The sequence below is a fragment of the Xenopus tropicalis genome, chromosome 5 (genome assembly GCF_000004195.4).
Source record: "Xenopus tropicalis strain Nigerian chromosome 5, UCB_Xtro_10.0, whole genome shotgun sequence".
NCBI classification, from domain to species: Eukaryota; Metazoa; Chordata; class Amphibia; order Anura; family Pipidae; genus Xenopus; species Xenopus tropicalis.
Window position 1 is genome coordinate 69557642 of NC_030681.2, and position 24829 is coordinate 69582470.

At 37.3% G+C, this 24829-nt stretch overlaps 1 protein-coding gene across 5 annotated transcripts; it reads left to right on the forward strand.

Annotated features, from left to right (window-relative positions):
- Positions 1-1386: 1386 nt before the first annotated feature.
- On the forward strand, positions 1387-24226 carry akap7 (A-kinase anchoring protein 7). Of its 5 annotated transcripts, none has more exon segments than NM_001376333.1 (9): positions 1387-1791; positions 2140-2289; positions 10050-10183; positions 11267-11403; positions 11642-11802; positions 14856-14968; positions 17782-17929; positions 20458-20613; positions 20718-24226. In NM_001376333.1, coding segments are annotated over 8 exon segments (1614 nt in total). In that variant the 5' UTR covers positions 1387-1791; positions 2140-2174; the 3' UTR covers positions 21368-24226.
- Positions 24227-24829: the final 603 nt, after the last annotated feature.

The window sequence follows — 24829 nt, forward strand, 5'->3', positions numbered from 1 at the left end:
TAATGATCGGTATTTTGCCATTTTTTCGTAAATTGTCGCGACTTTTTTGTAGCCATTACGACTTGCTCGTAAATTGTTGCGACTTTTTCGTAGCCATTACTACTTGCTCGTAAATTGTTGCGACTTTTTCGTAGCCGTCGTGCCGAGTACGAAAGTTTTGGATTCATTCAAGCTTCAGTATCGTGACTTTCCTTGGGCCAGGTTGGAGCTGCAGAGTGCCATTGAGCCCTATGGGAGACTTCCCTTGGGCCGGGTTGGAGCTGCAGAGTGCCATTGAGCCCTATGGGAGGCTTTCCTTGGGCCGGGTTGGAGCTGCAGAGTGCCGTTGAGCCCTATGGGAGACTTTCCTTGGGCCAGGTTGGAGCTGCAGAGTGCCATTGAGCCCTATGGGAGACTTTCCTTGGGCCAGGTTGGAGCTGCAGAGTGCCATTGAGCCCTATGGGAGACTTTCCTTGGGCCAGGTTGGAGCTGCAGAGTGCCATTGAGTCCTATGGGAGGCTTCCAAAATCATGCAAAGTCGCAAAGGTTTGCCCGCCGTCTACGAGCGCTCAATATGAAAAAGTCGCGACAATATACGTGCAAGTCGTAATGGCTACGAAAAAGTCGCGACAATTTACGAGCAAGTTGTAATGGCTACGAAAAAGTCGCAACAATTTATGAAAAAAACGCAAAATGTTCATTTCCAATCCGATTTTTTCCCATTCGGGATTCGGATTCGTGGATTAGTAAATCAGCCCCCTTGGCTAGAAATTTTGTAAATTATGTTTTCTGCTTCTGTAGCACCCCAAGGCAACCACAGCCCTTTAGCAGGTAAGATCTGTGCCTCTGAAGGTGCCCCCAATAGCTCCCCATCTTCTTTTTTGGTGATTCACTGCACATGTTCTGTGCTGCTGTCAGTTACTGAGTTTAGGGACCAACGCACAATATATATATACAGGATATAAATGTCACAATATAAAGCTAATGCCACACGAAGCCTACGGTGCATATTTTCGGCAAAACGAGAATATGCGACATATATTCAAAACTCCCCCTCCCTGTGCCTGCACCCAAAATAAATTGAATACGCTCGTGTGCAGGCATATGTAGCCAATATCCACATAAAACACGAGAAAATGCGAAGTCTCTCGTTTTTATGTGGATATCGGCTACATGTGCCTGCACACATTCAAGACTCAGAAACTAACTTATCTTCAATATAGTTCCATTGAAAAAAAAATCCAGAAAGCAAAGTGCAGATTTCTTTTAATCATATAAGACAAGGCATCTCTCATTAGATTGAGGGCAATGAATATTTTTATGCTCAATAAATATATATAAGCATAAAACATGTGCACTGCTTACTGCCTAAAAATATTTTTAAAAATGCAGCCAAGGGGAAAGGGGTCACACATTCGTAAGATTTTGCACAGAAAGAGCAGAGCAGCAAGTTATAAAACAAAGCTCACTGCCTGACGCCTGAATAAAGGGTTAAAAAGGAGCCCAACGGGGGAGGAGGGAGAAAGAGAAGAGAGCAGCAGCCTTGTTAGATCATTACTAAATGCTGCAGCTCCAACTCGTACGGCTAATAAGGAATCTCTCCTCTCACACTGACTCCGTACAGACCTCTCACATGCAGGTCAGTTCTGCCTCTCTTCCTCATCCTGCCGCAGGAGGAAATATCGTGAGAGAATGCTACATCCCATAATGCTTTGCACTCCGAGAGGAAAGTCGTAACTCTAGTGTGTCGTGCACATTTTGAACAGCAGGCATTTTTTCCAAATGTAAACAGATTAGTATAGGTGGCCTGAGGTGGGTGTCTCTTTGCAAAGCGTTGTTCCTTTGCTTTTAATAACTGAAAAGTGGCAGGTCCTTTTGACTAGTGTATGCACAGGATTAATTGGTTGATGTTGTTTACATCTTTAACATTCATGTAGTAACATAGCCAAAGCTTGTCATAAGGAAATAATACTCAACAACCAGGCAGACTTAGGCTTTTATAATTCTACATGCACTAGACTGATGAACTTGGGCAGCTGTGGCTTTCTGTTTAAGGTCAAATGTACCTCCTGTTTCTAGGAATCTGGGCCCATTTTCTCAGAATTATTGTAGTATAGCAGTATATACAAAGAACCTATAATTTGTTTTCTGATTTTTCAGATGAACTAGAAAATGTACAGACAGAGGAGGCGCAAATGAAGAAAACAGGTAGATATAAAGAAAAGAAACAAAATCGGAATAACGAATCAATGGAGAACTTGTTAACGGAGCTTCCTTTTGCAAATGCTGACATTTGTTCTGTGTTTGAATGTGAGTATATATATATGTATTTTCAGTTAGGTAAAATCATGTAAATGGAATAAGTTTTGTTAATGTGTTTATAAAGCACCAGGATATTCCTCAGGGCTTTACAATAAATGGGTTTATACCAGGGCCGGAACTAGGGGTAAGCAGAAGAGGCACCTGCCTAGGGTGCTCCGGGGGGGGGGGGGGGGGGGGGGGGAAGTACAAGGGGTAAAGATGGCCCTTCCCAAACAGAGCTTACAATCTATAAGGAAAAGAGATTGAGACACAAGGTGTGGCAAAAGTGCAGTGCCACACTAACATTTTATGTAATGAGTGCTTCTAGTTTACATGACATTACAAGACCTTGCTTTTAGGAGTTTACAGACAAGGAGGGTTTTGCTTCTTAGGATTATGGCACACATTTGTTGCCCATGGAAAATCTGTGCTACCCACAGGTGACAAATCTCCTGAAAATGCCTTTCCCCTTACTAACATGGGTCACAGCATGTAAAACACTTTAAATGCAGCTATCCCGTGTAATCACTGAAGAACGAACAAGGATTGATTTGGCCAACAGTTGGATCATAACAAATGTATTTTTTTTAGTTGTAATATTGGTGTGTAGGCAGCCATCTCAGTACATTGTGCATGAGTCTGAGCTTTCAGAAGGAGCCAGCGCTACAAATTAGAACTGCTTTCAGATAGCCGGACTTGGATTTCTTACTTTTAAGCAGGGGTGGGCCAAGCCGTCTGGGCGCCCTAGGCAACCCGGTCTGCCACCTGGCCCGCCCCGCCCCCTGTGTTGGCACGCATGTGCAGTTCGGGGGGGGGGTGCGATGCCATGGGTCATTGCCCCTGCCGCTTGTCATTAGCGGCGGGGGCAATGGCAAAGTAGGGGAACTAGTGGTAGGCAGCTGAGGCTTCTGCCTGGCGCCCCCTAATCATTTCGCCCTAGGCAGCTGCCTCTTCTGCCTACCCCTAGTTCCGGCCCTGCTTTTAAAGGGACAGTAACACCAAAAAATGAAAGTGTATAAAAGTAATTACTATATAATGTAATGCTGCCCTTTACTGGTACAGCTGGTGTGTTTTCCTTAGAAAGACTACTATAGTTTATATAATAAAGCTTTTGTGTAGCCCCGGGGGCAGCCATTTACAGGAGAAAAGGCACAGGTTACTTAGGAGATAACAGATAAAACCCCATTGTATTCTACAAAGCTTATCTATTATCTGCTATGTGCCTGTGCCTTTTCTCCTTTTTCCCAGCTTCAGTGGCTGCCCCCGTGTTGACATAGCAGCTCATTTATATAAACTATAGTAGCGTTTCTGTTGCAAACTTACCAGTTTTACCAGCGCAGGGCAACTGTACATTATATTTTAATTACTTTAAAACACTTTCATTTTTTGGTGTTACTGTTCCTTTAAGTGCTGTTCTGATATCTGCTGGGAGCTGCTATCTTGCTACCTTTCCATTGTTCTGCTGATCGACTGCTGGGAGGGGGGTGAGATCACACCAACTTGCAGCTCAGCAGTAAAGTGTGACTGAAGTTTATCAGAGCACAGGTCACATGGCTGTGGCACCCTGGGAAATGAAGAATATGGCTAGCCCCATGTGAAATTTCAAAATTAAATATAAAAAAAAATCTGTGTTTCTGATAAAGCTTTCAATTCAGGATTCTGCTGGAGAAGTTCTATTAACTGTTGCATTTTGGAAAAATACATATTTTCCCATGACAGTATTCCTTTAAGTCTATACAATATCTATGCAAATCGTTCACACAGTAATTGTTCAAATTCATACATTGCTTAAAAGCAAGTTCTTAAAGGAGAAGGAAAGGTAAAAACTAAGTAAGCTTTATCAGAAAGGCCTATGTAAATACAGCCATAAGCACTCACAGAAACGCTGCACTGAGTTCTCTGTCAAAAGAAACAGGATTTGTTGTCTCTTTGTTTTCCTGTGCTATAGACACACAGCTCCCTCTCCTCTGCTGCCCCCCCCCCTCAAGAATGCTAAGAACTCCCTCCCCCCCCTTTAGGAATGTTAGAAATGTGTGATCTGAGCCAATCAGCAGGAAGCTTCCTCATAGTCTTACAAACTGAGCATGTACACTGGTCTTGGTGCAGGAGCGTGGCATTAGGGGAGCTTCCTTTACAGAGCTCAGTGGGGTTTTTTTCCCCTATGAGGCTTCTGATTATCTGAACAGGAGAAATATGGGGAGACTTAAGGGCACTATTGAGAGAACTGAAGGTATGCCTGCAGCTTGAGATTAACTCTTTATTAGCCTTTCCTTCTCCTTTAAGATGGCTTTTAATGGCATTTTATATTTATTTATTAGGTTTAGAGTGCTATAATTTAATCATGAACTAGGGATGCACCGAATCCCGAATTCGGGCCAAATCCAGCCTTTTTTTTAATGGCAATATGCTAATTTATGCTAATTTGGATTCGGTTCGGGATTCGGCAGAATCCATCAGGGTGGGTTCGGTGCATCCCTATCAGGAACCCTGGTATATTTTAGTATAGGATTATTAGAGGGAGCTGTCAATAACTTAAAGATGATATATACATTGTTTTCCCACAAATAGTATCTGTATTTCCTTATAGGATTTGAGATTTAAATGGCTCAGTGTGTTTCCTCAGCTCATCATAATTTTCTTTCTGGTAACAAAACAACCATGCTGTTTGTCAGAAGGGCATTGCAGATTGCGGCCTCATGCTGGAATCAGCCTATTACACCAGGTAATATATAACAGCACCTCACAGCATGAGGGTGTTGGTTGTAGCTGCAAAAAATCTCAGGTTTATAAATAGCTACATTTCTTAACAACAATTACTATCACTATTTGTGAAACAGATTTAAAACATTACTGCAGCTTTAAAGGTTTACATTTTTTAATAATATTAAGGGCTTCTATTTTATTGCTGTAAGTTCTACTTAAAGGAACAGTAACACCAAAAAATGAAAGTGTATAAAAGTAACTAAAATATAATGTGCTGCTGCCCTGCACTGGTAAAAGTTGTGTGTTTACTTCAGAAAGTCTACTATAATTTATATAAATAAGCTGCTATGTAGCCATGGAGGCAGCCATTCAAAGGAGAAAAGGCACAGGCACATAGCAGATAACACATAAAACACTATTGTATTCTACAGAATTTATCTGTTATCTGTTATGTAACCTGTGCCTTTTTTCCAGCTTGAATGGCTGCCCCCGTGGCTACACAGCAGCTTATTATATAAATTATAGTAGTGTTACTGTAGCAAACACATCAGTTTTACCAGTGCAGGGCAACAGTGCATTATATTTGTATTACTTTAAAGCTTTTTCATTTTTTAGTGTTACTGTTCCTTTAAAAGCAATGTCCACAGTTACTTTGGTGCTATAAGTAATTTTTTTAGGCAGCAGTGTACTCTTTGAGTATAAAACAAAAATCAACTTCTCACCTTCTTTAAATTCAAAAGTAATTTGCTTCTCCACTCTGCTTTTCCCGTTTTGGCAGTCTGAACTTGCTGAAAATAGGTGCCGTTCTATCCCACAGCCACATATACAATCGATTATGGCTGTGATTCACCACATAATGTGCTGTAATAACATAAGTAATGTTGCATTGCACTTCATTTGGAGATTTTTAATATTGTATATGACTGAACTAAACAGGGCCACCAGATGACCTTAAAGTTCAGTGTAAAAATGAGACTAGGTAAAATGAATAGACTGTGCAAAATTAAATATAAATATATATGTATATATAGTTAGGCAAAAATGTAATCTATAAGCACTGGAGTGGACAGATGTCTAACATAATAGCCAGAACATTGCTTCCTCCTTTCAGCTCTCTAACCTCGACTTTAAGGGGGGGCCACATGGGACATAACTATTCAGTTAGTTTGTGAGCACACAGGTCAGATTCAAAAGAAAACTATAGTAACTGAACAGTTATATCCCATATGCCCCCCACCCTCAAGTCACTGATTGTTACTGACTAGAAAATAGTGTTCTGGTTATTATGTTAGACATCTGCCCACTCCAGCCTTATAGATTACAGTTTCAACTTTACACTAAACCGTTCCTTTAAAAAAATTCCATCAGACAGCAAATTGCTTTGTGATTTCAGCTGATAATACAATATCAATCCTTGCATTAAAGTACTGTTGTTGTTGTTTTATTTCCTGTGTCCTGTGAGTGCATATCCCTCTTATTTTAAGATAATTGTTTATATTTGGGCTCCACCCAGACCCAGTGACCAATGCTGCTCTCTTATAGTATTTTAAGGGGCATACTTATCCAGGGTTGGCCATACCCCTTGATCTGTCTCCCCAGGGTATATATACTAGTTACTCCTAAAAGGATAAATACAGGTAGGTTAACAGGCCTGGGTGTATATTTGGTATGCACCTGAGTGTTGAAATACTCACAATCCTTTATACAAATCCACATGCTGGTGTGGCGTCTTTTTTGTCTAAAACAAAACTCCAGCTTCTGAACACTGACAAACTTAAAGGAAAACTATTATCCCCAGAATGAATACTTAACCAACAAAGTTTATATTATGTTAAGTGACATATTAAAGAATCTCCCCAAACTGGAATATATATCAGTAAATAATGCTCTTTTACATCTTTTCCCTTGATCCACCATTCAGTGATGATTTGTGTGTTCCCTCAGAGATCACATGACCAGAAATAATGCAGTGGTATGAAAGAAAAAGATAGAACTCTGTCCATTAATTTGCTGATGCAGCCTAGCATGTATGTGTGCCTTGGCTTGTTTGTGTGCACTGGGAATCCTGTGATTCCAGGAGCCGGCCCTTAAGGTGGCCATACACGTGGCGATCCGACGATGTTTCGTACGACCATCGGTCATCCACCACACACCATTCAGGGCTGAATCGGCAGGTAAGGAGGTAGAAACAATAGGATTTCTACCTCCTTCTGCCGATTCAGCTCTGAAGGGAGAATTTTGGTCAGGCGCCTTCGATGGCGCCCGATCAAAATTTTCAAACTTGTCCGATCGGCGAGTCGTCCGATATCGGCAGCTTCCTGCGATATCGGTCGACTCGCCGACATGCCATACACGCACCGATTATCGTACGAAACGAGGTTTCGTACGATAATATCGGTGCGTGTATGGCCACCTTTAATTCCTAAAATGGCAATTTTCTATTTACCAAATAGCAGATACTTTTTTTTTTTAAAAAAAAGTATGTTTTTATGCAAATGGTTTATTTAGATGAAGCAGGGTTTTACATATGAACTTGTTTATGCAATTTATTTTTATAGAGGCCTACATTGTTTGGGGGTATAGTTTTCCTTTAACAAGGTATTATGACCAGATCCTGGAACAGGTAGTGGGTCATTGTTAGTTCCTAAAACAGTTAACCTATATTTGAGGCATAAGTGACATGTTGTAAGAAATGTTTTTCTTGTAAAATAGTTATTTAGTTTGCATCATTGTGTTTAAGGATGTTATCTGTGTTTAAATATAGACAGCAGACTTTAACTGTGTTGTTACACTACATGCCAAAGTTCAACAAAAAAAAAATTCAGTCGGACAGTAAACAAGAAATTAGTAAATGATTGATTAAGGAAAAAAAAACATACTAATTGCTTTAAATAATGTTGATGTATCAGTGTAATTATCGATCTGGTAGAGACAGTTACAGGATGAAGTTTTGGAAAAGATTATATATGTCTGAAGCAAAAAGAAAAAATTGCAGGACAGGTATGGATGGCTATAGTTTAAAAACTGTAAAATAAAGAAGGCTGTTTAGTTTGTTCTGCCCTCTATATAATTACAGAGGTGTATTGCGATTTTTGTTTTGTGTTGAATTGCAGTTACAATCGTATTGTTTAGTGAAAATGTGTTAAAGGGGTTCAGCTTGAAATAAACCTTTAGTGTGATGTAGATGTTAATTTGCAGTTGGCCATTTTTTTTTATTTTTTGTAGTTTTTCAGTTATTTAGCATTTTGTTTGCAGCTCTCAGATTTGGAATTTCAGCAGCTAACTGGTTGTTTGGGTCTTGTTTACCTTAGCAAGTTGTATGAATAGAAGAGGGACGAAATAGAAAGTAACCATTAAAATAAAATTGTAGCCTTACAGAACAATAGTTTTTTGACTAGGGGCTTCAGTGACCCCCATTTGAAAGTTAAAAACAGTTGGAAGAGGAAGGCAAATAGTTCCAAAACTATAACAAATAAATAATGAAGACCAATTGCTAAGTTGTTAGATATAGTACATTCTCTAATATACAACGTTATTTTAAAGGTGAATCACCCCTTTTATTACTTACTGTTTGTATTTATTTTGTAATACACTCTTCATAGAACTGCATTTCTACTTGGCAGATTAAATTGATCAATTAAAGTTTCTATGAATTGCTGTAAATTGGGTGGTCTCAAGATATGGCTACTGTTTTCTATATAGTGCCAGATACGTAGCTTCTGAAATTGCCTCATGGTAACCAGGAGCACTAGCGAGCATCTGCTAAGGCTCTTATTTTTTTTACAAAGCCCAGTGTCACTACACCTACGTTGTCACTGTAAAGCTATAGTATAGCCATCATAATTTGGTATTTTTTCCTATAGTCCTTGTGGAGGGATTGTCACACAACAGATTAAGCACTTGCAATTTACTACATAGGTGGTCAGTAGTGATAGGCCTTTCTGGAACATCATCTGTGATATGATTTGTCCCTATAACCAACTTTGTAGTGGTTTTATAGATGACATCTAAGTTATTAAAACTCTAGCTTCTGAACCAAAATTTGGTAAAGAGCCCCACAGAAACCCCTAATATACCTAGCACTGTAATCTGTTCCTTCAAAAAGTATAAATCAGTTCTCTTTCTGCATCATTTGAAATCCTGGCAGGGGAGGAGAGCCTATAACAGTGATGTTGCAAATTGTAACAGCACTTCTTCACAGCTTACAGCATGCAGGGACTACATAACCCACAATGCATTGCACTGTGATGTTCCTTTCCGTTTTCACTCTTAGGGGCACATTTATCCAAGTATGAATTTTCGACAATTAAAAGCACAATTGGAAAAAATTTGGACTAACCATGATAATTTCTGATGTGCGATAATTGCGTGAAAATTCATATGTGATGTAATCCGAAAGTTACTAAATTTTCATATTCGAACTATCGTAAATGGCGCAAAAACCTTTCTGACTTTGAACCTTCAATGCGTGATTTTGGAAGCCTTCCATAGGACTCAATGGCACTCTGCAGCTCCAACCTGGCGAAAAGAAAGTCATGATACCGAAGCTTGAATGAATTTGAAGCTTTCATAGTCGTTGCAACAAATTTGTCGCACAAAGCGCGAAAAAGTTGCGAAATTTAACGAAAATATGGTAGAAAATACGCAAAGTTCTAAAAGTTAGAAAAAATATTAATTTTTCTCATTCGTACTCATTTGGACTTTAATGAATGGGCCCCTTAGTCTTAAAGTAGTCAGCCAGATCAACAAAAGAACAAGGGGCTAGATTTAGGTAACTGTTCCAAACCATATTATTACGTTAATAATCATGAAAAGACTGCATAATTAATTTAATTGATGTATATTGCAAAGTTGCTTAAAATTATGTTTTCTTTGAAAATGCTTTAGTTTTGTTTCTCTTTAATGCTAGTGATGGCTGTTCACAAAGTGACACCTGCCTTTATCCTTCTGTTTGCAGAAGCAGCTCTTCATACATTTTTACAGACTTAGGTTTTTTGTGTTAGACTTGTGTTTTGTGTTTAATATTGCTGTCAATATAGTTATAGTAATAATATATTATTTTTCAGTGATTAGAACACCGGACAAAAAAATAAAAAAGAAAAGAAAAAGAAAAGGTATTGAAGAAAATGAAGATGGTGGTGAAAATAAAAAACAGAAAAGGGCCAATTATTTTGTATCGCTCCCGATTTTAAATCCTAAGGTAAATTCATGACATAGCTTTAGTTAGCCTTATTGGTTATGGATATTTTTTTTAACTTTATTGAGATTAGTTTGTAACATAAGCAACACCTTCCTCTGTCCACTAACCAAACTTACCAGCTTAAAGGGGTTGTTTACCTTTGAGTTAACTTTTAGTATGATGTAGAAAGTAATATTCTGAGACAATCTGCAATGCATTTTTGTAGTTTTTTTTTAGTTATTTCATTTTCAATTCAGGGGCTCTCCAGTTTGAAGTTTCAGCAGTTATTTGGTTGCTAGGGTCTACATACCTTAGTAACCAAGGAGTGGTTTGGATGAGAGACTGTTATATGAATAGGAGAGGGGCTGAATAGAAAAGAAAGTTACAAAAAGTAAGAATAACAATAAAACTGTAGCCTAACAAAGCAATAGTTTTTTGGCTTCTGGGAAGGCAAAAAAATAAACTGTAACAAATAAATAATAAGGACCAAATGTAAAGTGGCTTAGAATAGGTAATTCTATAACGCTAAAAGTAGGGATGCACCGAACCCACTTTTTTGGGCTTGGACGAACCTCTGAACCCACCCAGCAAGATTCAGCCTACCCGAATCCTTATTAGCATATGCTTACTAGGATTGGAAGGGGTTAAATATCGCACGACGGAAAAAAAATTTCACTGCCCATTTAACACTTTCCGAATTCTAATTAGCATATGCTAATTCTGATTTGGTTCGGCCAGGACTGAAGACCCGGCCGAAACCGAATCCTTAAAAAAAACGCCGGGGTTTGGCCGAATCCCGAACCGAATCCAGGATTCGGTGCATCCCTAACTCTTCTCATCTTAAAGGTGAACCACCCCTTTAAACAATAAAAAGCTAAAAATTATGTAAAATATAAAAATAAGTAATTCAAGAATGTATAGCAAAAGATAATTACTCCAGTTTTAAGATGTATCCTTTGATTAAGTTCTGTTAGTGTTACAGTGCAAAAATGTATAACCTTGTTTTTCAGTTAAAATGTACTAAGAAAATGTTTGTTTTTGGAAAAGTTGCTTTTGTCCTCAAATCATATAAAGCATCTTTTTCTTTTATTGTTTCATGACCAGATTCTTGGTGACATCAGTACATTCCAAGATGCTGTGCTAAAGAAGGAGCCAAAACTGTCCAGAGCTATGGTTCCAAAGGGCTCATTCCATCTTACTCTCTTTGTTACACATTTAGCTAATGAAGAGGAAGTGAGTCTGTAAGTGTAAATTTAAATAAAAAATCCTTAATTTAAAATATATTCTATGTGGCAGTCATCTTACATGAGAAACTAATAGCAGTTTTATTTGGTATTGCTTGCAATTAGTTTCTGGGTGAGCACAAACGCTTGTCCAAGTTATTTTGTAAATAACAGTATGTTCTATTTATTTAACTCTTTATTTACTACGTTTCTGATTTAAGATACAAGATATCATTTTCTATTTTTTGTTCTTTAGAGCAGCAAGTTCTTTTTTGGAAATCAAAAGACCAGTGGAAGAAATTTTGGATGGTAATCCCTTGATTTTATCATTTCGAGGAGTGACTGAATTTAGAAATGAAGTTGTGTTTGGAAAGATAACAGAGGGGGATTCCCAAGCTACACTGAAAAAAATAAGCGGTGAGAACGCCCAGTACTCTGGGACCAAAACTTAATGTCTAGTGAAGTTTATTGACGTAATTATTCTGAACAAAGATCTTTGTTTTGCAAAAACACAATTGAGTGAAAAGATATTATCTAATTGATACTATGTGCAATTGAAATGGGCAATTATTTAATCAGTTTATATATTATCTAATATACAAAAATGTTTCTTAACCGTCAACTTTTGGATAGACTCAAACATTCAAAATATAAGGACAAAAGATCTTCTTTTCTTTTTTTTTTATCTAAAAGATTTTCTACAGCGCAGCTCTCTTTTTGTACCTGTGCTGGCAGTCCCTCGGCATATATACTTGCCCCCAACTTTTTTTTAAAATGACTGCTATATTTACATTTTTATAAAGGTAGTACTAAAGCAGTGTTGCAGTAAGCCTGAAATAGCATTTCATCATAAATTTTGCAGTTCAACAGTTACAGGAAAAATAATGGATTAGGATATTGTCATCATAAAATCACCTGTCTGACCTTAGATGAGAATCTGCAGTGTTTTTGCATAAAGACCTTGAGCAAGCTATTGTTCCTTATGTTTATAAGAGCTAGGGTTTATATAAAATTTATGTTCTCTATTGCGCTAGTCCAATTTACTATTCCGACCATATGATGAAAGGTGATAGGCAGCTGCTATTGGTGTTCTCACTGCTGTCAAGAGCAGTGTTGTCATGATTGGGGATACTTAATAAGGCTTACTCTCAGGTTTACAAGAAAGTGTTTGGATCTGGCAGAATTTGTACATGAAAACTTTGTAACAGCATATTTGCAATAATGTCCCAAAATTGTGCAACCTCCAGGCATTGCTGTCACAAATGGGAAAAACAGAGCCTCTCCACAGTTTTTATAAGAGTGGGCACGAAGAGTCATAAAAGATTGTAGATAAGTGTTTTGTAGATCTATACCACCCGAACACTATTCTATATGCTCTTTCTTTTCACTCAATTTGTAGTCTTCCCAGCCTCTTCCCGTATCTGATTATCAAAGGTCCCTCTCCCAAGCCATCATGTAGCTGTATTTGAAGTTTGTCATGACAGCTCCTGATACAGAATCACAAATTTTCCATTAGCATTTCTAGAACAGTTTGTTTAGGTAAATGAACAAGCCAGACAAGCTATGTGTGTCTGATTTGTAGGTATGTAAAATGTTGAGAATTTATAATGAGTCTTATACAATGGTAGTGTTTTGTCCCCACTTTTAATGTTTGTTCCACTCTGTCATTCCAGTGCTCTTTTGCTTTTTGGGGGAAAAAACCCTGCCTTTTTGTATGAAATTCTTTTGGAGAGGGCTAAAGAAAGGTCAATGAGAGCCAGATTTCTATATTCTGTTTATTTATAGAAAAATTCACAAGCTTCATTATGTTTTTTTAAATTTCATAAAATCTATTTTATAAAATACTTTCCAAGGGGATTTAGCCAACAGTTTATTGTATCTGAGTCTCACATACTCTCTACCTTTATCACAGTTACTACTATCTCCCTAAAATTACTATGAAGTAGAATGTATCATCTAAGTTACCTTTTAAACTTCTATAAATTGTAAAAAAAAAACTATTCATCATTGGCTTTGGCGTCTGAGGATTTGAAACTTTTCACTGCTGTTGCCATGTTCTCTCAGGTTGTAAACAATTTATCATTAGTGAACCGTAATAAAGCTTCATTGCTGTTTAAATATAGTTTTCCACTAAAATGATGGCTGTTTTCTTATAAACTTATGGGAATGGTTTAAGAAGTTAAATATTTTCTAAGGGTTTTCCAAAGGCTCTTTCACCCCTAAAGCTGTGTTTTAGGAACATTTCATGACTGAAAATTTGTCTGGCCAGTAATAAATACACGTTTCCAGGCCTTATGTATTGTCTTCAACTAATTGTCTAAACACTACAATATGGGGTTTAGCTAGATGTGGGTCATAGGTTAGAAATTTTCATGTCGTAATGTTATCATTCCTTTTAGTCATATGGCCTTTTGGTTATACTAAAGTTGTCAGAGACAAACCTGCTTTCCCTTCGAACAGTTTCTTACTTTTCTGGGGAGTGGAAGATTGCCCTATGGCACATTAGATTGACATTAAAGGAATACTGTCTAGAGGAAACTTTTTTTTTTCTCTCACAAAACTCATCAGTTAATAGAGTTCCTCCAGCAGAATCCTGCATTAAAATCTGATTTTTTTTTTTATATTTAATTTTTAATTTAAAAATTTCACATGGTGCTAGCCATATTGATTTTTTTCCCAGGGTGCCACAGCCATGTGACTTGTGCTCTGATAAATTCAGTTGCAATTTACTGCTGCAATGCACTTTACAGTGATATCAGAATCAAGCACAAAACACTAAGATGGCTGCCTACACACCAATATTACTACTAAAAAAGATACATATGTAGGGTCAAGAATAACATTTTAAATGGTAGAGTAAATTATTTGCTATGTAAACATTGTAATGTAGGAATAAAAAGTATGGGGCCTGTTATCCAGAATGCTCCGGACCTGGGGAGTCTGCTAAAAATCATTTCATTATTGAATAAGCCCAATAGGCTTGTTTTGCCTACAATAAGGATTAATTATCTCTTAGTTGGGATCAAGTACATGGTACTGTTTTATAACTACAAAGAAAAAGGAAATCATTTTTAAAAATTAGAATTATTTGCTTATAATGGAGTGTATGGGAGATGGCCTTTCCGTAATTTGGAACTTTCTGGATAATGGGTTTCCGGATAAGGGATCCCATACCTGTACACCATACAAAATCCCTTTAAATTAAAATTGCTTGGGAATGTCCTGTTTTCTCCCTCCAGAGCAGTTCTGCTAATAGGTTTTACACTGTACCATAGAACCTTGTGGAGTTGCAAAGATGACCTGGAAGTGCTGCAAACCTTTTTTTAGAAGTCTGCAAACAGTTTTTAGAAGTCTGAACCCTTACTGTCAATATTAAAATCTATGGCAGTTAACATTGTGCTTTTATTGTTGAATAAATTGTTTTAAAAGTGTTTTGTATTTATTTTCTTAATGTCTGTTTTTCATTATAGAGGCAATAGAGAGGATATTTAAGGAGAAGGGTATTATTGCATTCGGATACAAAGGATTTGTGCCCCATTTAACTTTTATAAAGCTATCGAGATCACCAAAGCTACGTAGGCAGGTAAGCTCTTTGATAATGGTCAATACTTGCCGGAAGCACATTTGGTAAAGGTCCAGCAAATATTGCATACAACATTTCATTATGTCCACCTTGTTTCTTCTATATTTTTATTTTAGTATTCTTTAATTTTTCTGTATTTTTTTAAGTTATTTAAAGGAATGCTATTATTCCAAATATTTCCCATTTGTCTTCTTAAAGGATATGTCAAACCCCCAACCAAAAATTTTAGCAGTGAAAAGCCTCACACCATTCCTTAAATACCTACCACTCCAGTCCCTCAAAAGCAAACCGTGAAGCTGCAGCGATCCCTTGATGTTTCTCTCACTGCAGAGCTCAGTTACTCCCTCTCCCCCCTCCCTTCGGAATCTCCTTGTCTGCCTGGCGTGGTGCACATGCGCACTTCCAATCCATTGTAATGAGTGTGCATGTTCTGCAGGGCAACCGATATCTGTTGTTTTTTAATAAAGCTTGTTCTAAAAAAAAATCCAGGCAGGTCAGACAGGAGGGGCTATGCGCGCATGCGCATTTGGAATATATACCGAGTGCTCGATGACGTCACCCGGCACAATGGCCGCCGGGTGACACGCGAAACGGCGAAAAAAAAGAATGCGGCTGTAGGAAGAGGTTGAGGGAGCAAAAGTTATGCGGTTGAGATGGGGGTAAAGTGCCCCTGGCATTAGACCTGACATTAAAGTTAGCGTTGACATCTCCTTTAATATTGCTAGGCAGTTATCTGTTTCTAAATATATAATCTTTTCAAAAGCTGTACCATTTAATATATTTTAGATGTTAATTTTAGTTCTTTTTTTTCTTTGGCAGCAAAGTGAATTGCCAGTGAAAATGCATTTCAGAGAGATTAGTCGCCCACGCTAGCAGAGATCTATCACGGGCGACTAATCTTTCCATGGGGCATTAACCTGAACTTGCTGTTGAGATTTCCTTTATTTTTCAGAACTAGCACTATAAGCTAGTGCTAGTTAGTTAAGGAAGAATTAAGTGAGTTATATTTAATGAATTAGTTTAACTAGACTTACTGAGCTCTGTATAAATAACTCCCACACTTCATCATTTGCTGCGACTGTTGTGGCCTACAACATTCCAGTAGTGCTACATTCGTAGGGATTAGTGATGTGTGGGCTGACCTTGAAACCCTTTGGACCTGTGGGTAGGGAGGGCTAAGGCCAGCATTTACACATGATTTTGGGGTTGCGGACGGGTTCATGCTGAGCTCTCCATTCCGGGAAGCTACCTTACATTGCCCGGCTTCTGCCTCTGGCAGCCTTTATTTATAGGTGTGTTTCTGCCCCACCTCTTCTTGATATCAGAGATGGGGCAGCATGGCTCTATAAATAGAGGTGCCTTGATGGGTCGGTGTTGGGAGCGAGTGGTATAGGGCGGGGAGTGGGTCAACTTTTTGTTGACCTCAACATCACTAATGCAGATGGCTGCAGGTCTTTGTTCTCTATTTTGTTGCCATTAAATTTCCATGCAGGGCTGGGTGCAAAGTGCAAAAATATGACAGACTGTGTCTGTTTTTTTGCACATTGCACCCTACTTGGCATGTTTGTTAATGATCCCTTATAACTTTATTTTAAAGTGGAACTAAAATTACCACCCTGGCATTTTTGTTAGCTCCAGGACTCAGCACCCCACTCCCATCCCATCTGTATTATCTTCACTTGTTCCCTCATATCTGCTCCCAAATGATGCCTGCCAACACCACTGCATAACTTTGAACTATGGGAGCCAGTATGGGGGAAGATATGTTTTTTTTCATGGGAGTGAAGTATGTTTTATATAAGGACAAAATGGAAATATTGTGAATTTGTTCACATTGGACAGCTAATTAGTGACTTAGCTTAGGCATATGCATGTAAATTGATTGCTAATTTGTAAAAATGAGGATGTTGTTTCCAGTGTTAAAGGTATAAGCTGGTAAACCTATATATGTATCAGATTATTATGCTTTTTCTTTACAGAGGTCGTAGAAACAGTAATGTTATTAAACATCTATGGGCCTCAGTGCACAATCTGCACTCAGGCTCTCCACCCCATGCACCTGTACCTGGATGCGCACTGCAAAAGTAGTTTTCTGGGTTTTTTTTTTTTTTTAAAAAATGATGAAACACATGTGCAGTATGATGCAAGGAGGGAAAGGAAGGGAGAATACCTTTTGGTTGCAAAAAGTGTGGCATTTTTACTAAACAATAGGAGGACTATTGGGCAGTATGCTTTTTAAATTTTGACTTGCATTCTCCATTAAAGAACTTTTTACTAGATGCCATACAGTTCCTGTTAACTCACACTTTCTTTCTGTTTGACGGCAAATTTTATCTTCAGAAACAAGGCACCACTATGGGGGCAAAATCTGTCAAATTTCTCCAAATTAATTAATTCGTCAAAGGGCATTTTCCCTTGTAAACAGTGTCGCTAAAGAATTTGCCAATGGCGGAAAACTTTGCTCATCACTAATCTTTAGGGTAATGGACATATATGTCATATATTTCTGCACTGACTCAAAAGTGCTGATAGAGGAAACTTTTAACTTTGTTATGGATTCAAGGTGTTTACCATTACTCTTATTTATCTCTGTTCAATATTTTCTCACTCATAGCATAATGATAGTGCCTCTAAATATGCATTCAGTAAATATAAAAATGTTCAAAGTTTTAAAACTGTGGGGTTCACAGATGTTCAGGCCAGGGAACCCAGAAGTCACAGTAATTTTATTTTATCTAAATCAGTGGCTAAGATGCATTGTACCCGGATAATAGTTTAGAATTATATTTTAAAATGGATCTTTACTTACTTAGGGTCTGAAAAAAATTAATGCTAGTCTCTATGAAGATTTTAAAGAGCATAATTTTGGAGAAGAGTTAATGGCTCGGCTGGATCTCTGCTCCATGTTAAAGAAACGGCAGGAAAATGGCTACTACCATACTGAAGCCTCCATTTACTTTGGTGAGTGGAAGAGCATTCTTATTTTTACACTTCACAAAAAATGTAATTTCCATACATAACAGTTTCATTTTTCATTAATCTCAATCTTTTGTCTGCCAGTGTATAGGGGATAACATGCAGACAAAGGGATAAATTATTACATTTTAACACAGATATGCTTGTAATTATAACTTTATAATTCACCTCTTTGGGGGGTACCTTTCCTTGCTTCAAGAGTTTGTGGTCTCCACTTAAGCAGGTATAATAACTGGTCAGAAGGTGGCAGTAGACCCTAAATATTATTCTATTTTTCCACAGTCCTATAATAATTAGTTTTTGGTCCTTTCTAAAATATTCATGGTGTTAGCATCTTCTTGTTTGTAGTTAAAAACATACAGACCAAAATGTTATAAATGTTTTATATGGGTACATGTATGTGTACCTTTATGTGTCAACCTTTGGTTGAAAAGTTTATAAGGGTATATGTATAAATCTTAATGTGTCAACCTTGAGTCAAAGTGGTTTTTTATTGCTATTCAACTTTTACTCTTTATAACATTCTGTCATAATTTTTTGTAACAGTGGTTTTAGGAGTTTCCATTACAGAACCCTTTTATACCTTTTTAATAACTGTTAACTGCCTTAAGAAAGAAAATTGTTACAAAGCATATTGAAAGCAGGGTCCTGTGTAAAAACCTAATTCAAAGGGATCGAGAAGACTGTTGGCATTCAGAAAGTTCTGTATACTGTTAGAGACAATCTGTTCTGGGAGCTTTGAGGGCATGGGCAAAAGTTAAATTGGCTAGTTTATATTAGTAGTGACTAATTAGGGCCGTACTTCTAATTTTCTAAGTTGTAGAAGACAAAGATAAATCATCCCCAGTACATGTATGGTTTCCCAATGCTGTGTTTTGGTCTATATGCAATTATTTTGAAGTGCCAGGATAGGTATGCAAGGTTTTAAGACAACTCAAATATAGGTGCAAACATTTGGCTCAATCATTGTCCTCAAGATTAGCTTTGATGTTTATTTTTTAAACACTTATTAGTATGGCAATATGTGCTGGTGTTGAAAATAAATCTGGTAATATTATATACTGCCACTATACTGCTGCAGGAAATCCAAGTTGTATTTCAAAATGTTACCCTCCTATAAATCACAGAAGCTAGCCTAAGGCTGCCATTAAAAATGTTTTAATATATATAGTTCTCCAAAATTATTTATGTCCTAAAATCTGTATAAAAAGACTTAAACATGTGTTTATGTTTTCACTTTGCTTAAGATTAGCTTTGATGTTTATACAAATTAGAATTAATTGTTTTTGTTGACTTTGTAATTATTTATTGTAATTTTTTGAATTATGACATACTACTACATGTTTATTGTTGTTGTATTTACTTTATTTTTATGAACCCCAAATGATTCCTGTTTTTTTTTTTATTCTGTAAATGATCTGTGTGTCTAATATTCACAAAAATGGAGAAATATACACTGGGTAACAACAATTCATGGCTAATAAACATTGTTAAATGGATAGTATTCTGTTTCAGATTCTGGTTTTTACAGTTTAACTTAATACAAAAGGAAAGTCTCAATCACTAGGGGGGGGGGGGATGGGTTCCAAATGTTAGGCACCCCCATTGATCGTAATAACTTACTTGATACCCTGGATTGCTGCTCCTGTTAGCAGAAAACTGCACTGTGCTGGGATAGACTTCAGCAAGCACCACAAAGTGATCCTCTTCTTGCTTCTTCTCTCTATGGGCTGTTGTGCATGCACAGTAGGGTGAAAAGCTTGCTGAGAGGAACCCTGGGCTGGTGCAGTTTTATCTCTCCTAACTGGAGCACTGGCCCAGGGAATGAGGTAAGTGATAACAATCATTGGGTGGTGCCTAACATTTGGAACCCCCCTGATTTCTAAATTTGCATTATGCAGTTACTAGAGGTTTTCAAAACATTTAATAATTTTCTTCCAAGTACCGGTGTTTGCAACCTAGATATATTGGGAAATGTTTTAAGAAATGGGCCCTTTTACTCTATTAAGTTTATTCTTCAAGAGCATTTACTGGTTATTTAGAACAATAACAGTGGTAAAATATCTAACAATATCTCTGTCATTCCTCTTTTTTTTTCTTTATTATTAAAATTATGCTGCGACTCAGCATTCCCTAAGGCGGCATTCTCTAAGCATAAACAAATACTCATACGACATAGCAGATTTGAGTTTATTACGTCAGGGGACTTTTCGGGGTGTTTTTTTGGTACTTGTTCATAAATGGAAGTTTTTCTTGATTTATTATGCTATAAAGCACTTGAGGGATACCTTTTTGAGGAAGGGGCACTTATTTTAAATCTTTTCGAAAGCTGTTGTGGTTTGTGATTGTTAGGCCATTTCATTTTTCCGGATTTATTAATAAAGCAACAGGATAATTTAGTGTGGCAACAAAATTTGCCAAAGATATTTATAGAAAATAATGATGCATAATATATATGTTTTTGTGAAAATTATACCTACTTTCCCAATACAAGATAGTTATTCTTCCTTTAGACTCTGCAGCTAATCATGATAGTGGTGACAGTGAGGAGATAGCGAAAGATTCATCCACTGCTATTGTCGCAGGCAAGCTTACGCAGTCTGAAGATCATACAAAAGGGGATTCTGTGTTTCATTCAGAATCAGTTACCTCCACTTCCAGTGAATCAAGTAAGTTAAGTAATCTTTCCAGTTCATGTTTTAAATTTCTTAAATATTATTGCTGATTTTTGGTCAATAAATATTACATTGTTTCTTTCTCTGGACTTCATCAGGTGGTTCATCTAGCAAAAATTCTCTTGTTGGAGGCATGGATGGCAATCTTGCTGGGGGTTCAGAATCTATTAACAATAATGACAACATGAACTTAAAACAGTTTAGTGCTCATATAAAAGCACCAGTTGTACAAGGAAGACAAAACCAAGGAGAAGCAAAATCTTCATTCACAAAGAAGAAAACTTTCAGTGTCATGCCTTTAAATGACGGTAGCTCACCAAAGCAAAAAAATAAAATGAAAAAGAAGACACTCTGTGGTCAAGTTAAAGATACGAGTCAAATCAACACTCGGCAGACAACTACACTGGATCTAAAAGAGACATCCCTTGTTGAACTGGTTTCTTTACAAAAACAGAGAATGCAAGTTGAGCAGGAGAAAAGGGAGCAAAATGAGAATAACATGTCTCTTCTATTAGATAGATTAACAATGATCCAAGAACATCAAAGGTACACAAACAAAAACCTGAATGGGTTAAACAAGAAGCTATCTTTTATTTCCAAACAACTTGGCCAGATTGTGCAGCTTCTTCAACCATCAGCAGGTATCTCCACTTCCTCACTGTCCCAACCATTAGAGGCTACACCTATTGATAAAGGCAGTGAAGAACAATCTACAATAAAAGAGGTCAAGCATCTTGAGGATACTTAAAGAGAACAGGGAAATTAAAAATTGCAAATACCCAGCACTATAGATCAGTTGGCAAAATTATGTGATGTTTTATTTTTCTAAATTGTGTGATGTCGTAAAAATCCTCTTAAGACACCTATTGTTATGGTGAATCAAATTGTTTTGGCTGTCTGTGAAATAATACAGTTCAGCCATGTTTTGTTTTGTTTTTTTATTATAACCAAACTTTGGTTAGTCGTCTGGGCAAAGCCACTACCAAAGATCCTTTTTAACAAACATAGGGGAAAAAAAGCACAGTTAGAGGTGTGTGTGTGTGTGTGTGTGCATAAAGTTCCCCCTGTTGTAAAATAGAAGGATTTTATAAGAAACTGAGGAGTTCTGTGACCACATAAAAGTATGAGGAGGCAATATATTTAAGCTGCCCAACTACTTCAAAGTCATCCTCTGTCTGGGCAGTCCTACTCTCAATTCCATTTGATTCATTAAGAATTCTACTGCTTCGTTTACACAGGGAGCAAGTTTTACTTGCAGCTTGCTTGCTTTCAGTGTTAAAACTCCCAAATGGTTGCCCTTTTTATTGGCCACCTCTGCAATCACCTGACTGTAGCTGGGAAGCATGGGAGCTAATACTGGCCAGTAAAAAGGGTAACCATTTGGGAGTTAACCGTGGAGGCAAGCACGCTGCAAGTAAAACTCACCTCCTGTGTACAATGTTTAATCAAGCAGTAGAATTCTTAATGGGTCAGATGAAATTGAGAGTAGGACTGGTCAGACCAGGGATGACTGACATAGTTAGCCAGTTTAAATATATTGCAATATAGAGACAAACAATCCCTGTTTTTTTTTTTTTTTTGAAGGGGGCATTAGCTTAATGCACAGACCCTCATATGTAATTAAAGGCCCTAAGTGCAGTAGCATCCAATAAGAAGTTTGCTTTTAAACAGGTGACCAGTTAATGCTAACTTCTGATTTGTTGCTATGGGTTACTGCATCTGAGCAAACTTAGTACCTTTTACTACATAACCCCCAGAAGGTATTAATGTCTGTAATATATGTTGATTATGGATGAGTGCAGAGGATCTTTTATCTGTATATACATTTTGTGGTCACCGCCTCATTGCACCCACCTAATGGTTATGGGTATATTTGGTTACAAACAGTGTGTGTTTAGTCTATATAACCTGAAAATATTATACAGTATTACTTTATAGGGAAAGTATGAAAGTATAGCCCAAACTGATTTTTTCATTTTATTTTTATGAGAGGAGTTGGTTACTGTGGATTTGTAGGTACCGGTCGTTCCACTAGCACAATAGACAGTGACCATTCCTTGCTTTTAGTTGGGCAAGGGTCAACATCTGTTTGCCTTTTTGCTGTGGTTTGTTTTTTAATTTATTGTGGACCTCATTTGGTTTTTCCAATCTATTTTTTTTTACCTTCTTGTCTGCAAGCCTACAGGCACAGTACATCCTGAATCAGCCATACCATTTGCCTTGTACACAGATAAACACATTTGGTGATTATCGCAACAGAAGTAACAACTGCCCAGCTGACCAGTAATCCCTATCCACACTTTCCTACCCATTATTGTACGAAACCAAACTTCACTAAAGTGATATGGTTGACTGACTTTTAGTCCGATATTGTGACATATTTATTAACACTGAGGACAAACATCACCAGTGATCAACAATTAGATTTGAACGGTCACCTACAAGTTAGCAGCAAATCAGATTTTTGTTTTCTATGGGCAATGTCACTGGTGATGTTAGTTTCCATTTTTAATAAATACACCCCATTGTGTAATATGTTCAACCCATTTAGTCTTTTATCCCAAACAACCACTTTGTGTGGTTAAAGTTTATTGTGTTTAGAATGTAAAAGTAAAAACAATATCTCATTGAACTTCAATTTAAATTCATATATTAGAGGCATATTAGCTACCCATCAACGGTTGGGTAAGAGAGATCTGATGTCAGAAATTGGAATGACTTTCACTTGTTCTTGTTTTCTGACAGTGTAAGGTTTTATGTGGAACCTAAAGCAGGGCGAAGACATAGGGCAATTAGTTGGCGCGACTGTTAAAAAAAACAAACATAGATCGATATACTCGATCGATATAGTCTAATCGGGCATCATTTGCGACACACGCCCCGTGTGTCTTTGCTAGATTGCCACCTCAGTTTTTTATTAGATGTCAAGAACAGGTTTTAGGTTTTAGATCCCCAGAGTTCCATGAAGCACAGACTTGTTTTAACACAACCACAAGTTGTATTGTCCACTGGAAATTAAGTGGAATTAGTTTTCGAGTCTGGCTTCTGACATGGCTAAAGGCGGGGGCCCCCAACCTTTTTTACTTGTGAGCCACAGTCAAATGTAAAAAGACTTGAAGAGCAACACAAGCATCATAAAAGTTCACGGAGGTGCCAAACAATGGCTAGGATTGGATATTAGGCAGCCTCTATGCACACTATCAGCTTACAGGGGGCTTTATTTGGTAGTAAATCTTGTTTTTATTCAACCAAAACTTGCCACCAAGGTAGGAGTTCAAAAATAACTACCTGTTTTGTGGGCACCGAGAGCAACATGTTGCTCACAAACCATTGGTTGGAGATCACTGGTTAAAGGGGTTGCCAGATGACAACTTTGGTGTTGTGTCATGCCGTTGAAAATCATTCATCATCCGGTAGATGGGAGTAGCTAGCTAAAACATGGGGCTTACAGCACTGACATCATGATGTTGCTGCAATGCAGAAATCAGTTTTTGTAAACTTGAAGGAAGCATAGAGTACACAAACAATGTGTGAGAGCTTTAAAATAAAAAATAATGTTCTATGGTAAAAAGAAATGTAAAAAAAATAAAAACTTTTTGAGTGATTATTTTTTTTGTTGTGTTTCTTTTCAATCAAAATAGAAAATGTTGATTGTGACAGAATCTAAAAATCGTATAGGAATGAATAGAACATGGGTTTTTATAAATTACACTCTAAACTCAAATTTTAATCTGCCCCTATAACTGTTCATCAAAATATCAGTCACATACACATACTATACCGTATATATTCAAGTACAAGCCGATCCGAATATAAGCCGAAGTATCTAATTTTACCTAAGAAAGCTGGAAAAACTCGAGTATAAAACTAGGGTGGGAAATGCAGCAGCTACTGCTAAGTTTTAATAATCAAAATAAATACCAATAAAATTAGGATCTATCAATCTTACTGAACAAATACAGCAGAAGTCACTAAAGTCTGCCCCATGAGACAATCTGTAGTGACCAGATCACTTTGTGCATGGGTTAAGCAGCACTTCACTTCTAATATAGCCAGGCCCATCTTCTGGAGACCATCAATAGGAATGCTAAGGGATTCAAAAGAGACCATATGTTTATAATGCACAGTGAACATAATTATGCCTAAGTAGGCCATGCAAAATAGCAAACCTAAATGAAATGCACCTCTTTTTTCTTATATGTATTTCATA

What these genes read in the sequence shown, in the direction of transcription:
- akap7 (XM_031901580.1), top strand. Translation starts at nt 4,882, where the DNA reads ATGGCTCAGTGTGTTTCCTCAGCTCATCATAATTTTCTTTCTGGTAAC. An exon ending in AATGAAGAGGAAGTGAGTCT is followed by an intron (nt 11,404 to 11,641) that starts GTAAGTGTAAAT and finishes TTTGTTCTTTAG; the next exon opens with AGCAGCAAGTTCTTTTTTGG. An exon ending in TACACTGAAAAAAATAAGCG is followed by an intron (nt 11,803 to 14,855) that starts GTGAGAACGCCC and finishes TTTTCATTATAG; the next exon opens with AGGCAATAGAGAGGATATTT.